This window comes from Chlorocebus sabaeus, chromosome 21, assembly GCF_047675955.1.
Source record: "Chlorocebus sabaeus isolate Y175 chromosome 21, mChlSab1.0.hap1, whole genome shotgun sequence".
In the NCBI taxonomy this organism is placed as follows: domain Eukaryota; kingdom Metazoa; phylum Chordata; class Mammalia; order Primates; family Cercopithecidae; genus Chlorocebus; species Chlorocebus sabaeus.
In genome coordinates, this window is record NC_132924.1 from 130,798,915 (window position 1) to 130,813,076 (window position 14,162).

The 14,162-nt window shown below is 48.0% G+C and overlaps 1 protein-coding gene across 2 annotated transcripts in view; it reads right to left on the reverse strand.

The window, feature by feature from the left end:
• PTPRN2 (protein tyrosine phosphatase receptor type N2) overlaps window positions 1–14,162 on the reverse strand; it is a 985,554-nt gene that overhangs the window by 593,395 nt on the left and 377,997 nt on the right. For both annotated transcript variants that reach the window (XM_007983635.3, XM_037991107.2), the window contains one exon: window positions 1,728–2,088. In XM_007983635.3, the coding sequence (XP_007981826.3) occupies window positions 1,728–2,088 (361 nt within the window). The remainder of the gene's footprint in view (window positions 1–1,727; window positions 2,089–14,162) is intronic.

Sequence of the window (14,162 nt, forward strand, 5' to 3'; positions counted from 1 at the left end):
AAAAGGGGTTTCTTGGAATAGAGCATGACTTAGAACAGAGGAGACGTAGCCCCAGAGGGAGAGGTGCTGGAGGGAAAGTGGCCACTCCAGGCGGGCAGCTCCCGTGGCAAACAGCACCATGAATGCTCCAGCAGCGCTCACTCAAGTGCAGCATTGGCCTCCTCCGCCGTCCTTCTCCTCTAAGACAGGAACAAGGAGAAAGCACTGGTAATGGTCACACGTCCTTCCCTCTAATTGCAACTTCACATTCCTTCTATTTAAAAACTGCCATAATGGCTGCATGAACAAAGAAAGAGCGAGGGCAGGAGAGCCTCCGGCTGCAGACAGCAGAGAAGCTGACGCTCGCTCTCAGCGGCTCCCATTCAGCCTTCACTTAAGGAGCACGGAGCACTCACATAACGCGATGCTCAGGCAATGTTTGTGAAAACCGTTATCTACTTGATTTTAGTGTTTGTTACCTCCAAAGGGGAAGTCATATTTTATCACAAGCCACTGCAGGATGGTCTTGGGAAAAGGCTGTTGGGAAATAAATGGGTCAGAACCTTCTCCATATCACAAAGCCACAGGAACCCACAAACGCCCTTCTCCCCCGGGCCTGCCCTGACGTGGGTTAACTCAGGTAGCGACACCGGAAGCCACGGTCTTGGCACAACAGTCATCTCAAGGCCGACAGTGTTCACCCAGCCCATGGTGAGCAGCACGAAATCCAGATGGGGCTTCGGAAGATGCGGCAAACTGCCATAAATACGGGCCAGGGCCACATGCTGGGCCACAGGAGGGGTGAGTTCAGCGACAAAGGACACTGGACTTAATGTATTCAATTTTCCATAACAGGACAACAAAAGCTGTGGGCCAGACCCATCCTGCAAGGCAAGTTCCCCACCCCATCCATCAGCTTCAGCAGTAAAATTGTGAAATCGTAAAATCTGGGGAAGGGATGAACGAGAAGTGAGAAGGGAACACACACTGTCCCCAGACCCTCAGGAGCAACTCCCCCTCCCACCAGCTGCTGCGTTCATCATCCCTAGACCCTCAGGATCATCTCCTCCTCCGCCCGCTGCCGCCTTCACTGTCCTCGCACCCTCAGGATCACTTCGCCCTCCCACCGGCCGCCGCGTTCACTGTCCTCGCACCCTCAGGATCACTTCGCCCTCCCACCGGCTGCTGTGTTCACTGTCCTCGCACCCTCAGGATCACTTCGCCCTCCCACCAGCCGCCGCGTTCACTGTCCTCGCACCCTCAGGATCACTTCGCCCTCCCACCGGCTCCTGTGTTCACTGTCCTCGCACCCTCAGGATCACTTCGCCCTCCCACCGGCTCCTGTGTTCACTGTCCTCACACCCTCGGGATCACCTCCTCCTCCCCCCACTGCCGCCTTCACTGTCCTCACACCCTCAGGATCACCTCACCCTCCCACCGGCTCCTGTGTTCACTGTCCTCACACCCTCAGCAGCGCCTTCTCTGTCCCACCCTCAGGATCACCTCCTGCCTCTCGCCGACCACTGCATTCCCAGGGCTTGAAATGACCACATACTCCTTCCCAGCACAGAGAGGGTATGAGGGCCGAAGGGACCCTTCCCCACATCGTGCCCCATTCCTGCTGCACGTCCTCAGGGGGAGTGTGGTGTGCAGACCCCACGTGTGGGAAGAATGTAGTGCGTCTGTCTCTAGGAGGGGCCGGACAGAGGACAGTCAGCAAACAAGAAACACCAAGCAGGCTGGCTCACCTTCCCCTGTGCTGGGGGGGTCTTCAGGATCTCCCAGAGGCGAAGGCCACTTCTGGGGGATGGCTGGTGACAACAAGGGCCTGGGCATTCTTGACGGTGCACGCAGAAGGTACTGTGGCTCCAGGCTGCCCTTCCCAGGGGGAGCTGGGGACCTCTGGGCAGCATAGGCACCAAGGGCTGCCATCAGATGGTGTCTCTCCACACTGCTGTCCACCTTAGGGCTGAGCTCGTCCGGCTGGAGCTGGCTGAGGGTCTGCGGCAGGAGGTCCTCGGGGAGCTGGGCCTGGGGCCCAGGAGGGTAGGTCAGCGCAGACGTGTGGGCCACATAGGTCAGGATGCTCTTGGAGAAGCGGTCGTCACCCTGGAGGGGCAGGGGAGCAAAACAGAGCAAGAGTCGCATTTCCATCATTAGCCGGGGGCACCAAGATGCCCTTCAGTCTCAGTTTTCAAGGTCCTACACAGCCCTGGGGGTACCAAGATGCCTTTTGGTCTCAGTTTTCAAGGTCCTAAACAGCCCTGGACATCTCTGAAATGTAAAGCCAAAACAGGACTCTCATTTTCACTCTGACCAACTCAGGTCCCTATTTCATATTTGTTCCTGCATTATTTTTAATAACAGCTTCATGGAGATAATTCACTCACATCAGCAGTTTTTAGTGTATTCACAGAGTTGTGAAACATCACTGCTAAGTCCAGAACATCCGCATCACCTGAAAAGAGACTTTGCAGTGTCCCTGTTCCTCCCTCCCACCCCGACACTGCTCATTCACTTTCAGTCTCAAAAGACACTTTGCAGTGTCCCCATTCCTCCTTCCCACCCCAACACTGCTCATTCGCTTTCCGTCTCTACGGATGAGTCTCTTCTGGACGTTTCGTGTAAATGGAATCACACCACGTGTGGCATCTGTGCCTGGCTCGTTTTCCTCAGCGTAATGTCCTCAGGTGCACCCATGCCGATGCCGGGGCACGGGCCCGGACATCCTTCCTCTTTACGGTGAGTACTATCCCACTGCATGTATATCTCACATTTTAAAAATTCATCGATCAGTTGATGGACATTTGCTTTTTTCCACCTTTTGGCTATTTTGAATAATGCTGCTCTGAGTATTCATTTATGAGTCTTTGTATAAATGTGTTTTCAATTGTCTTGGGTTTATTTGAGGATGTTACATGGTAACTCGACATTTAACTAATAGAGGAACTCCCAAGCTGTTTTCCAGCACAGCGGCACCACGAAAAAGCTCACCAGTAATGGATGCAGATCTCAGTTCCTCTGCATCCTTGCCAACACTTTCTACTGTCCTTCTGCTTTTATTATGGTCATCCTGGTGGTTGGAAAGCGAAACCGCACTGTGTCATTTGTATAATGCGCTAAGCCGAGTATGTCCTGCACCTGGAGCCTCCAACTCAGCTTTAACTAATGGTCCTTTGCACGGCAGCTCGGGGTTACTGCTTTCACAGCAATGACGGGAGCCGCTCCCAGGCACACTCGTGAGGCTCGGCAGCGCCTCCCTGGTGGCTAATGATGCTGCCTCTTGGCATGCCCTTATTGACCACTCCTACCTCTTCCTGAAGAAATGTCTGTTCGTATTTTATGCCTGCACTGGTCTTTACTTTAACCCCGAAAAGCTGCTCCCCAATACCTGAATCTCTCTTTCAGCAACCCTCAGCAGAGGCCTCAAGTGCCTTGTCTGGAGGCCTCTTCATTCCAACTTCTTCACTGATGACTGGAAACATGCTTTGCCGCCTGATCTTGTAACTGCAATGTTCTGCAGCTGGGAAGATGCCAGCGTGTCTTGTTCGATAATTACCTATCACATCATTTACTAATCAATGCCCTGGCTAACAGTCTTTCATGGGATTTCTGTCTATATTTTCTCCTCACTCATTTAGTAAAACTCCCCAAGAGGACATGTCCTCGTCACACTTTGTGTCACTAGACAAACCAAGGCCCAGTTATCCTCACCTCTGGGGCAGCTGTAAAAATGTGAAAAGTTCCCATATTCTACCTCAGACTTGGGCTTCATCAAAATGTCATGGACAAGCTGAGTATGAATAATTTTCAGCTTAGAGACTTTCGAATCCTGGACATACACGCTGAGCTCCCTGGGGGCATGCATGGGTGTGTGGACAACAAAGTTTAAATCCCATCCATTCACATTTTCTACTTGCACCTCCTTGGGGCACATGATCAATGTCATGTCAGTGGAGGTGGACACCTCAGCATCTAGCTACAGGTGTGCAGCCTCCTGAGTCTGGCTATTTCTGAAAATATTTGGGTTCATTCTCTGGGTTAGATTTTTGAATAGCAACCTGGGAGTTGGGAAATGGGTTGATACAGGTTGGGTTTTTTTGTTTTTTTTTTTTTATGGTATTTTTTTTGTTTTGTTTTGCTTTTTGTTTTTTGAGACAGAGTCTCCCTCTTTCACCCAGGCTGGAGTGAAGTGGCGCAATCTCAGCTCACTGCAACCTCTGCCTCCTGAGTTCATGCAATTCTCATATGCCTCTGCCTCCCAAGTAGCTGGGACCACAGGAACACAACACTATACCTGGCTACTTTTGCGTGTGTGTATGTTTTAGTAGAAATGGGGTCTCACCATGTTGGCCAGGCTGGTCTCGAACTCCTAGCCTCAAGTGATCTGCCTGCCTCAGCCTCCCAAAGTGCTGGGATTACAGGCGTGAGCCACCGCGCCCAGCCAGTTTGAATCAGGTTCTAATTTTGGTTCTCATATATGAACTTGGGTAAATCACTTGCCCCCTAGAGACTCAATTTGCTTCTGTCAAAAAAGGAAATCAGACATTATCCTAAGATTTTTTTTTTCTTTTGAGATGGAGTCTCACTGTTGCCCGGGCTGGAGTGCAGGGGCACATCTCAGCTCACTGCAACCTCCACCTCTGGGGTTCAAACGGTTCTCCTGCTTCAGCCGCCCGAGTAGCTGGGATTATAGGCGTGTGGCACTGTGCCCAGCTAATTTTTGTATTTTTAGTAGAGATGGGGTTTTGCCGTGTTGGCCAGACTGGTCTCGAACTCCTGACCTCAAGTGACGGGCCTGCCTCAGCCTCCCAAAGTGCTAGGATTACAGTCATCAGCCACTGCACCCAGCCATTATCTCTAAGATATTTTAATTATTATTTCTAAAGTGCTGGGACTTTAGCTATCATCCAAATTGTTTAATTTTGTCCAAGGACTAGCTGAAATCAACTATTCTTCCCTTAAGAAAGAGAATATGTGAGAGAGCAAGAGCATGAGAAAGAGCGAGGGCGAGCAAGCGAGAGACAGTGAATGCCACCACAACAAACAGCCCCTCCAGCAATTTCCCACAAATTGGGTGTAAGTGTCAATCTCCAGCTCAGCCTGCACTCCCTCTTGCACAGGCTGTCTCTGAACACCTGGTCAGCCACTGTGCTGGGGGCTGGGGATCTGCGTCCAAACCCCTCGTTATGTGTCTGCAAGCGGCTCTCCCCTCATTGCTATGAATGCAGTCACCTGGAGCTTCCACTCAAAGGGCCTTTAATTAAAGTTGAGTTGGAAGCTCCAGGTGCAGGACTGACTAGGTTCAGTGCGTTACACAATCACAGCAGAGTGTTATCTGTGCAGTAGACTTGGATAAACAATCTATTTTTGGTTTATGTTCTGAATCAAATTAAGGTGAAGAGGAAAAAGAATATTTCAGTAGTTAGCACAAACAACAGAGCCTGTAGAAATAATAGCAAACATCGGTTTTCACAAGCCACTCCGGCAACTCAGTAGATGATTGCAGACGCTGCGTGTTCCTCACCAAGGTAGTGACCATCCCATAACCAAGAGGACCTGAGAGTTGGGAACATGGGCAGTGAAGAAAAGTATTCTCCCGCTGACTGGCTGTTTTGTGGTTTGAGGTCCCCAAGGAAAGGGAACTGGCTCTGGAGCTGCCTGGGTTTAAACTACCACCAATGCTACGACTGTAGTGCTTCAGCACTTTATTTAGGTCATCTGTAAAACAAGGGTAATAATAATAGTATCTGGCACAGGAGGGTTAATGGCTATGACTACTACTATTATTACTATTATTTACTTTACCTTATTATACCTTTATTGTTTGTTATTTTGTTTGTTTGTTTTTTTGAGATGGAGTCTCACTCTGTCGCCCATGCTGGAGTGCAATGACGCGATCTCAGGTCACTGCAACCTCCACCTCCTGGGTTCAAGTGATTCTCCTGCCTCATCTTCCTGAGCAGCTGGGATTAAGGCACACATCACCATGCCCAGCTAATTTTTTTGCATTTTTAGTAGAGACGGGGTTTTACCATGTTGGTCAAGCTGGTCTCCAACTCCTGACCTCAAGTGATCCTCCCGCCTTGGCCTCCCAAAGTGCTGGGATGACAAGCGTGAGCCACCATGCCTGGCCTATACCTTCATGTTCTTTAAAGCAGTCAGGAAATCCATACCTAAACTGAGGAGGAACTATCCGATTAGACTTTTTCTTCCACTCTCAGCTCTGAGTTTAAAATTCTGTGACTCATTTTCAAACGCCCAATTGTGAAGATGTTTTCAGTCTCAGTTCAACATACCAATGATGGGAGGTTTCCAAAGACAATGTGGAATAATTTTTAAGACCATAGGTGACCAAACCTGGAAATTAGCAGCCTAAAGGCATGGACATGGGCCAATTTCCAGCACATGCGATGGACATTCCTGTGCATGAATTCTTCAAACTACGTGTAAGAGAAATCCGGCTGAGCATCTCTGGGGTAGCCCAGCTGTGGGTATGAAGCATTCGAGAGCTTCTGCCAAAGTCTGCTAATGTTTAAGCTGACATGATATTCTACTGGGAATATTCTTCAACCCACTGCACTTCCATACGTGGAGAAGTAGAACCCAGTCGCCCACACAATGAAAAAGCCAGCAGGAAAGAAGGCTCACTGAGAGACTGGCCTGATCCTGTCAGCTCTGTGTAAACTGTGTAAAATTGAAGCCTCACTTTCACCACCTGAAAAACTAGAAAAATAATTCTGTTTTCTTTAAAACCTGCTGTGAGGATTAGGGAGAGTACAGGTAAAAGTGCCTTGCTCAGCACACAATTCAGAGGAGGAACTTGACAAATGGCAGTCATCAGCAGTATCATCATCACCATTAGTGTCAATGCCACCATCCACAGCAGCATCCCCACCGTCATCACCCTCACCATCAGCATCATCCCACCATCCACAGCAGCATCCCCACCGTCATCACCCTCACCATCAGCATCATCCCACCATCCACAGCACCATCCCCACCATCATCATCTTCACTATCCACAGCACCATCCCCACCATCATCACCTTCACTATCCACAGCACCATCCCCACCATCATCATCTTCACTATCCACAGCACCATCCCCACCATCATCATCTTCACTATCCACAGCACCATCCCCACCATCATCACCCTCACCATAAGCATCATCCCACCATCAATAGCAGCATCCTCACCATCATCACCTTCACCATCAACAACAACATCTCCACTATCTCCACCATCATCACCAACATCCCACCATCATCACCCTCACCATCAACGACAGCATCTCTACTATCTCCACCATCATCACCAGCATCACCACCATCATCACCCTCACCATCAGCATCATCCCACCATCAATAGCAGCATCCTCACCATCATCACCTTCACCATCAACAACAGTATCTCTACTATCTCCACCATCATCACCAGTATCACCACCATCATCACCCTCACCATCAGCATCATCCCACCATCCACAGCAGCATCCCCACCATCATCATCTTCCACCATCAACAACAGTACCTCCACCATCAACACCTTCACCATCATCATCACCCCATCATCAACAACAGCATCTCCACCATCAACAACTTCACCATCATCATCACCCCATCATCAACAACAGCATCTCCACCATCAACACCTTCACCATCATCATCACCCCATCATCCACAGCAGCATCCCCACCATCATCACCCTCACCATCAGCATCATCCCACCATCAATAGCAGCATCTTCACCATCATCACTTCCTATCGGGGAACCAGCCCCCAACATTTCAATGTAGGTTCTTTTCTATTTTCCCTAAGTGTTGGCCAGTCTGAGAAATAAAGAGAAAGAGTACAAAGAGAGAAATTTTACAGCTGGGCCTCCGGGGGTGACATCACATATCAGCAGGTTCCGTGATGCCCACCTGAGCCACAAAACCAGCACACTTTTATTAGGGATTTCAAAAGGGGAGGGGTGTATGAATAGGGAGAGGTCACAGGGATCACATGCTTCAGAGGACAATAAAAGATCACAAGGCAGAGGGCAAAATTAGAATTACTGATGAGGTTCCATGTCCTGCTGGGCACGCATTGTCTTGATAAACATCTTAACAGGAAACAGGGTTCAAGAGCAGACAACCGGTCTGACTAGAATTCACCAGGCTGGAATTTCCCAATCCTGGTAAGCCTGAGGGCACTGCAGGAGACCAGGGTGTATTTCATCCCTTATCTTCAACCACATAAGATAGACATCCCAAAGCAGCCATTCACAGACCTACCCCTGGGAATGCATTCCTTCCCCAGGGTTACTCCTTGCTGGGAAACTAATTCAGCAATATTTCTCCTACTTGCTTTCTTCAAGAAGAAAAATATGGCTCTATTCTGCCCAACCCCTCAGGCAGTCAGACCTTTAGATTATCTTCCCTTGTTCCCTGAAGATTGCTGTTGCTCTGTTCCTTTTCAGGGTGCCCTGATTTCATCTTGTTCAAACACACGTTTTACAAACAATTTGTACAGTTAACACAATAATCACACGATCCTGAGGTGACATACATCCTCAGCTTACGAAGATGACGGGATTAAGAGATTAAAGACAGGCATAGAAAATTATAAGAGTATTGATTGGGGAAGTGATAAATACCCATGAAATCTTTACAATTTATGTTCAGAGATTTCAGTAAAGACAGGCATAAGAAATTATGAAAGTATTAATTTTGGGAACTGATAAATGTCCATGAAATCTTCACAATTTATGTTCTTCTGCTGCGGCTTCAGCCAGTGCCTCTGTTTGGGGTCCCTGACTTCCTGCAACAACTTCTACCATCAACAACAGCATCTCCACCATCTCCACCATCAACAGCAGCATCCCCACCATTATCACTTCCACCATCAACATCATCCCTGCCATCATCACCTCAACTATCAACAGCAGCATGCCCACTATCATCATCCCACCATCACCATCAGCAGCAGCAGCAGCACCATCATCACCTCACCATCCACAGCAGCATCCCACCTTCAGTGTCACCCCCACTGTCAGCAGCATCAAACTTCTACTGCTGCTGTGTGCCAAGCCCTGGACTTCCATGAAGGAAGAATAACTCAGACATGGCCCTGTCCCCACACATCTTGCAGACTGAAATAGGAGTTGAGTCACAGATGTTAACAACCGTAATTGAAAGAATACTATTATAGAGGTTCAGAAAAGCAATCCTGGTTTTGGAAGAATGTGATCCTCTTCAGCTGGAGGAAATCAGAGCTGCTTCCCGGAGCCAGCTGATGCAGTGCGTAGAGCCACGCCCTGCACTGTACCCCTCACCTGCCAAACAGTGGCACCGTTGAGGAAGTGACTCTCCTCGATCCCAACTTTACTGGGGCCAGGGGTACCAGAGCTAAAAATCAGGCCTCTTCCTTTGACAAACATGTCTCCCCTGGAGATCCACCCAGCCCAGTCTCAACGGCACAATTATGAGTTCAGGCTGACAGGAAGGCCAGGAGGTCTGGGGAGTCCCACACGGCGGGAGACGCTGAGTGGAGGAGACTCCTGTGTGCACATTGGTCTCTGTCCGTGCTCATCAGCTGTTCTCCTGCACCGAGGATCCAAAACAAATTAGGAAGCCCAAGTCGGGACATCTTTTGACCACATAACACACATTTTCTCCCTGTCTCACCACCCGCAGGCAGTGCTGACAGGCACATTGATCACGGCGTGCTTGCTGCCGGCCTGACAAAGCACAGGGCCGCAGCGCTTTCGCCGGCTTCCTAATGAGCTGGCACTGGATGCGGCCAGGTTTGGCTGCTGAGGAGGGAACGCTGCAGCTCCGGCTCCGGCTCGTGAATGTGGGTTTGGGATGACTTCACCGTGCCTCTGTCTCGGGCCTTAGAGAGGCGATTCTGGCAGCTCATTTATTTTCTCTGTCTCTCTCTGTGTCTCTGTCTCTGTCTCTGTTTCTGTCTCTCTGCGTGTCTCTGCCTCTGTCTCTGTCTTAACACAGTAGAAAGTGTCAGTGTTTAACAGTGCTCAGGCTCTAAGTGGCCCACTCATGTGGAGGGGAAATAATGGTGGTGTCATTCTTACCGACAGCGCTGTCTCCAAGACAAAATAACATTTTTGTATTCAGGGAAGCAGTGGGGTCTCACACTAGCATATACTGTGCTGTCTCTGCAGCCAAGGTATAGAGCTCTCAGATTGAAAAACACGACCCCGCACAGTTTTTAGAGTTCACAAAATCTATGAGGTTGAACAGGGTAAGTCCTAAACAACTTAGGATCAACAAATTTGTAGCGAGTTGACAGTATCACGAGGCACCAATGTGAACGCCTGGATATCTGCTAATGACGATGCATTCTGCGAGTCTGGAATTATCGGAAGACTCACGACGCCATGAGGCCAGCGCTGCTCTCACCCCGTCCTGCTCCGAGACTCACGATGCCGTGAGGCCAGCGCTGCTCTCAGGCCACCCTGCCCGCCCGCCACTCTTCCTTCTGTCTCCTGTTTGCATTTTGGCCTTTCCAGAAGCTGCACCCCCAAAGCCTCCTACCTGGCAAGTGAAAAGCACAGGGCATGATGAAAGCAGCGAGTTCCAATCCATATCCCATCCACCTTGGCCTGGGATTAGAGGTCAACTGACTCAGAACCACCCGGAGGATGGAGGGACAGGCATCGCCATGGGGCTCTTATTCACTGAGTGCTACACCAGGCTGTTTTCGGCTTTACATGCCTTAATTTTCTCTAACTCTCTCAATGACTCGATGGTACAGACATGATTATCCACATTTTGCATATGAGGAAAGAAGATCCTGCAGCAAGGAGAGGGCAGAGCTAAGGCGCAGCCCTTCTCCCCAGCCTCTGTCTGTCTGTCACATCTCAGACACCCAACACGCCAAGTGAACAGAGGAACAGCGAGCAGGCCAGCTTGCATGGAGCACAGGTCTGGGCGTGGAGGGGCTGCTAGTGCAGGGGGGTGGCACCTGTCACTGCGAGTGCTCAGTGGAGGGCAGGGACAGGACTGTCCGGGAGGAAACCAGGGTGACAGTCAGGACGACAGTGGCCAGCATGCATCAGCCTGCTCTGCCTCAGACACTACCGTGTATGCTGGGAGCAGAACACCACGCCCTGGGGCCACCTTCCACCAGAGTTCCGCTTCCCACTAAAGGTCTTGAGAACAATCGCATGAGGGGGTAAACTTGAAAAACTCAAATGAACATCGTGAATGTGGCATCCAATATGTGGAGGCCACGGTCCTCATTGCTGTGTGCCTCTGCACCTGCTCCTCCAGGTGGCATGGCTAAGCAGAGGGCTGTGAGGGAAGCTGTGTCCCCAAACACAATCCCCCATGGTGGCCCCCCTCCAGAAACAGGGACAGGGGAAGGTGGGCTTGTTTACCGCATCCGGGTGGTGACAGTTTGGGGCTGTTCTGGATGAAGCCACTGTGGGTAGTCATGGGCCAGCCTTCCTGTGAATGCAGGCGTCCCTCCTCTTGGGTAGACATCAAGAAGGGAACTGCTGAGTCCAAGGACAGACATATCTTTAGCCTTCAAGCAGCTTCCAAACACAGGTTATAACAGCTTGCATTGCATTCTCACTAATTTGAGAATTTCTGTGTCCTCATCAAGAGTTGGTTTTATAGATTTTTTTTTTTAATTTTAGCCAATCTAGTGACATGAAGTAGTCGTTCTTTATGGTTTTGTGAATAAGGATGCTCAGCACCTTTGATGCCTTCATTGGCCATTTGTATATCTTTTTATGAAGTATCTGTTCAAAGTTTTTATACATTTTTGTGTGGGGTTACTTGTGTCTTTTCCTTTTGCAGCGCTATTTAAGTATAATTGACATACAATAAACAGTACAGGAAGCATGACAAGGAACACATCCATCACCCTGAACACGTCCCGGTGCCCTGGAGACACTGCCCTCTCCCATCCCTGTCCATAGCTCCAGGCAATCCCAACCAGCTTTCTGTCCCTTATAATCGAGTTTGCATTTTCTACGGCTTTCCAAACTGGAATTACAACAATAGGTCCTCTTTTGTCTTTTGGTCAACAGAAATGAGACTCACTGTGCTGTTTTGTGCATCAACAGCTCATTCCAGTGTCTTACTGAGCAGCGTTCCACTTTGTGGGTCAAACAAAGTTTCTTTGTCCATTCACTTTTTGATAGACATTTGGGTTTTTTCAATTGTGGGCATTTACTATGAAAGCTACCATGAAGATCCGTGTGTACATCTTTGCCCACATGCTTTCACTTATCTTGAGAAACGGGACTGAAAGTTACAATGAAGATTCGTGTGTAAATATTTGAATACGCACATGCTTTCGCTTATCTTGAGTAGAAGTAGGATTGAAAGCTACAATGAAGATTCGTGTGTAAATCCTTGAATGCACACATGCTTTCAATTATCTCGAGTAGAAGTGGGATGGAGGGATCACAGGCAGGTAGACACTTCACTTTTGAAGAAACCATCAAGACGTCTTCCAAATCGTTGTGAATGTTTTACGTTTCCACTGGTGGCATATGAGAGGTCCAGCTTCTCCACCTCCTTGCCAATACATAGGATGGTCAGTTTTGTTTTGTTTTGTTTTTAATTTTAGCCATTCTTACAGGTTTGTAGTGGTATTTCACTGTGATTTCAATTTTCATTTCCATAACGAGGAATGATACTGAATATTTCACACTAAATTGTCACTCATTTGTCCTCTTTGGTGAAGTGTTTATTCAAATCTTTTTGCCCATGTTTTTAATTTCAATAGCTTTTGGGGTATGCATGGTTTGGGTTACATGAATGAACTGAATAGTGGTGAAGTCTCAGATCTTAATGCACCCATCATCCAAGTAATGCACATTGTACCCAATATGTAGTTTTTAAAAATCCCTCTCCCCTCCCATCCTCCCACTTCTGAGTCTCCAAAGTCCATTAGATCACTGTCTGCCTTTGCATATGCATAGCTTGGCTCCCACTTACAAGTAAGAACATAAGGTAATCAATTTTCCTTTCCTGAGTTACTTCACTTAGAATAATGGCTTCCAGCTCCATCTAAGTGGCTGCAAGAGACATTATTTCATTCTTTCTCATGGCTGAGTAGTATTCCATGGTGTATATATATACACTACATTTTCTTTTATTTATTTATTTATTTTTTTGTTAGATGGAGTCTCTGTTGCCAGGCTGGAGTGCAGTGGCACAATCTCGGCTCACTGCAACCTCCACCTCCCAGGTTCAAGTGATTCTCCTGCTTCAGCCTCCCAAGTAGCTGGGACTATAGGCACCCACCACCACACCTGGCTAATTTTTTGTATTTTTAGTAGAGACAGGGTTTCACCATGTTGTCCAGGATGGTCTTGATCTCTTGACGCCGTGATCCACCCGCCTCAGCCGCCCAATATGCTGGGATTACAGGCGTGAGCCACCGCACCTGGCCTACATTTTCTTTCTTTATCCACTCATCTGTCAATGGGCACTTAGACTGGTTCCATATCTTTGCAATTGTGAATTGTGCTGCAATAAACATATATCTACAGGTGCCTTTTTGATATATTGATTTCTTTTCCTTTGGATACTCAGTAGCGAGATTGCTGGATCAAATGGTAGATCAACTTTTAGATCTTTATGAAATCTCCATACTGTTTTCCATAGAGGTTGTACTAATTTACATTCCCACCCGCAGTGGATGAGTGTTCCCTTTTTACCATAGTCATACCAACTCTATTGTTTTGTGACTTTTTAATAATAGTCATTCATGCAGGAGTATGGTGGTATCTCACTGTGATTTTAATTTGCATTTCCTTGATGATTAGTGATGTTGAGCATTTTGTTCATATGTTTGTTGCCCATCTGAGTATCTTCTTTTAAGAAATGTCTATTCATGTCATTTTTCCACTTTTTAATGGGATTTTTTTTTTCTTGCTAAATTGAGTTCCTTGTAGATTCTGGATGTTGGTCCTTTGTCAGATGCATAGTTTGCAAATATTTTCTCCCATTTTGTGGGTCGTCTGATGATTTCTTTTGCTATATGAAGCTTTTCAGTTTAATTAGGTTCAATTTATTTTAGTTGTAGTTGCATTTGCTTTTGGGGTCTTACCCATGAACTCTTTGCCTAGGCCAATGTCCAGAAGATTTTTTCCTAGTCTTCTAGAAGTTGTATGGTTTCAGGTCTTAGATTTAAGTTGTTGATTCATCTTGAG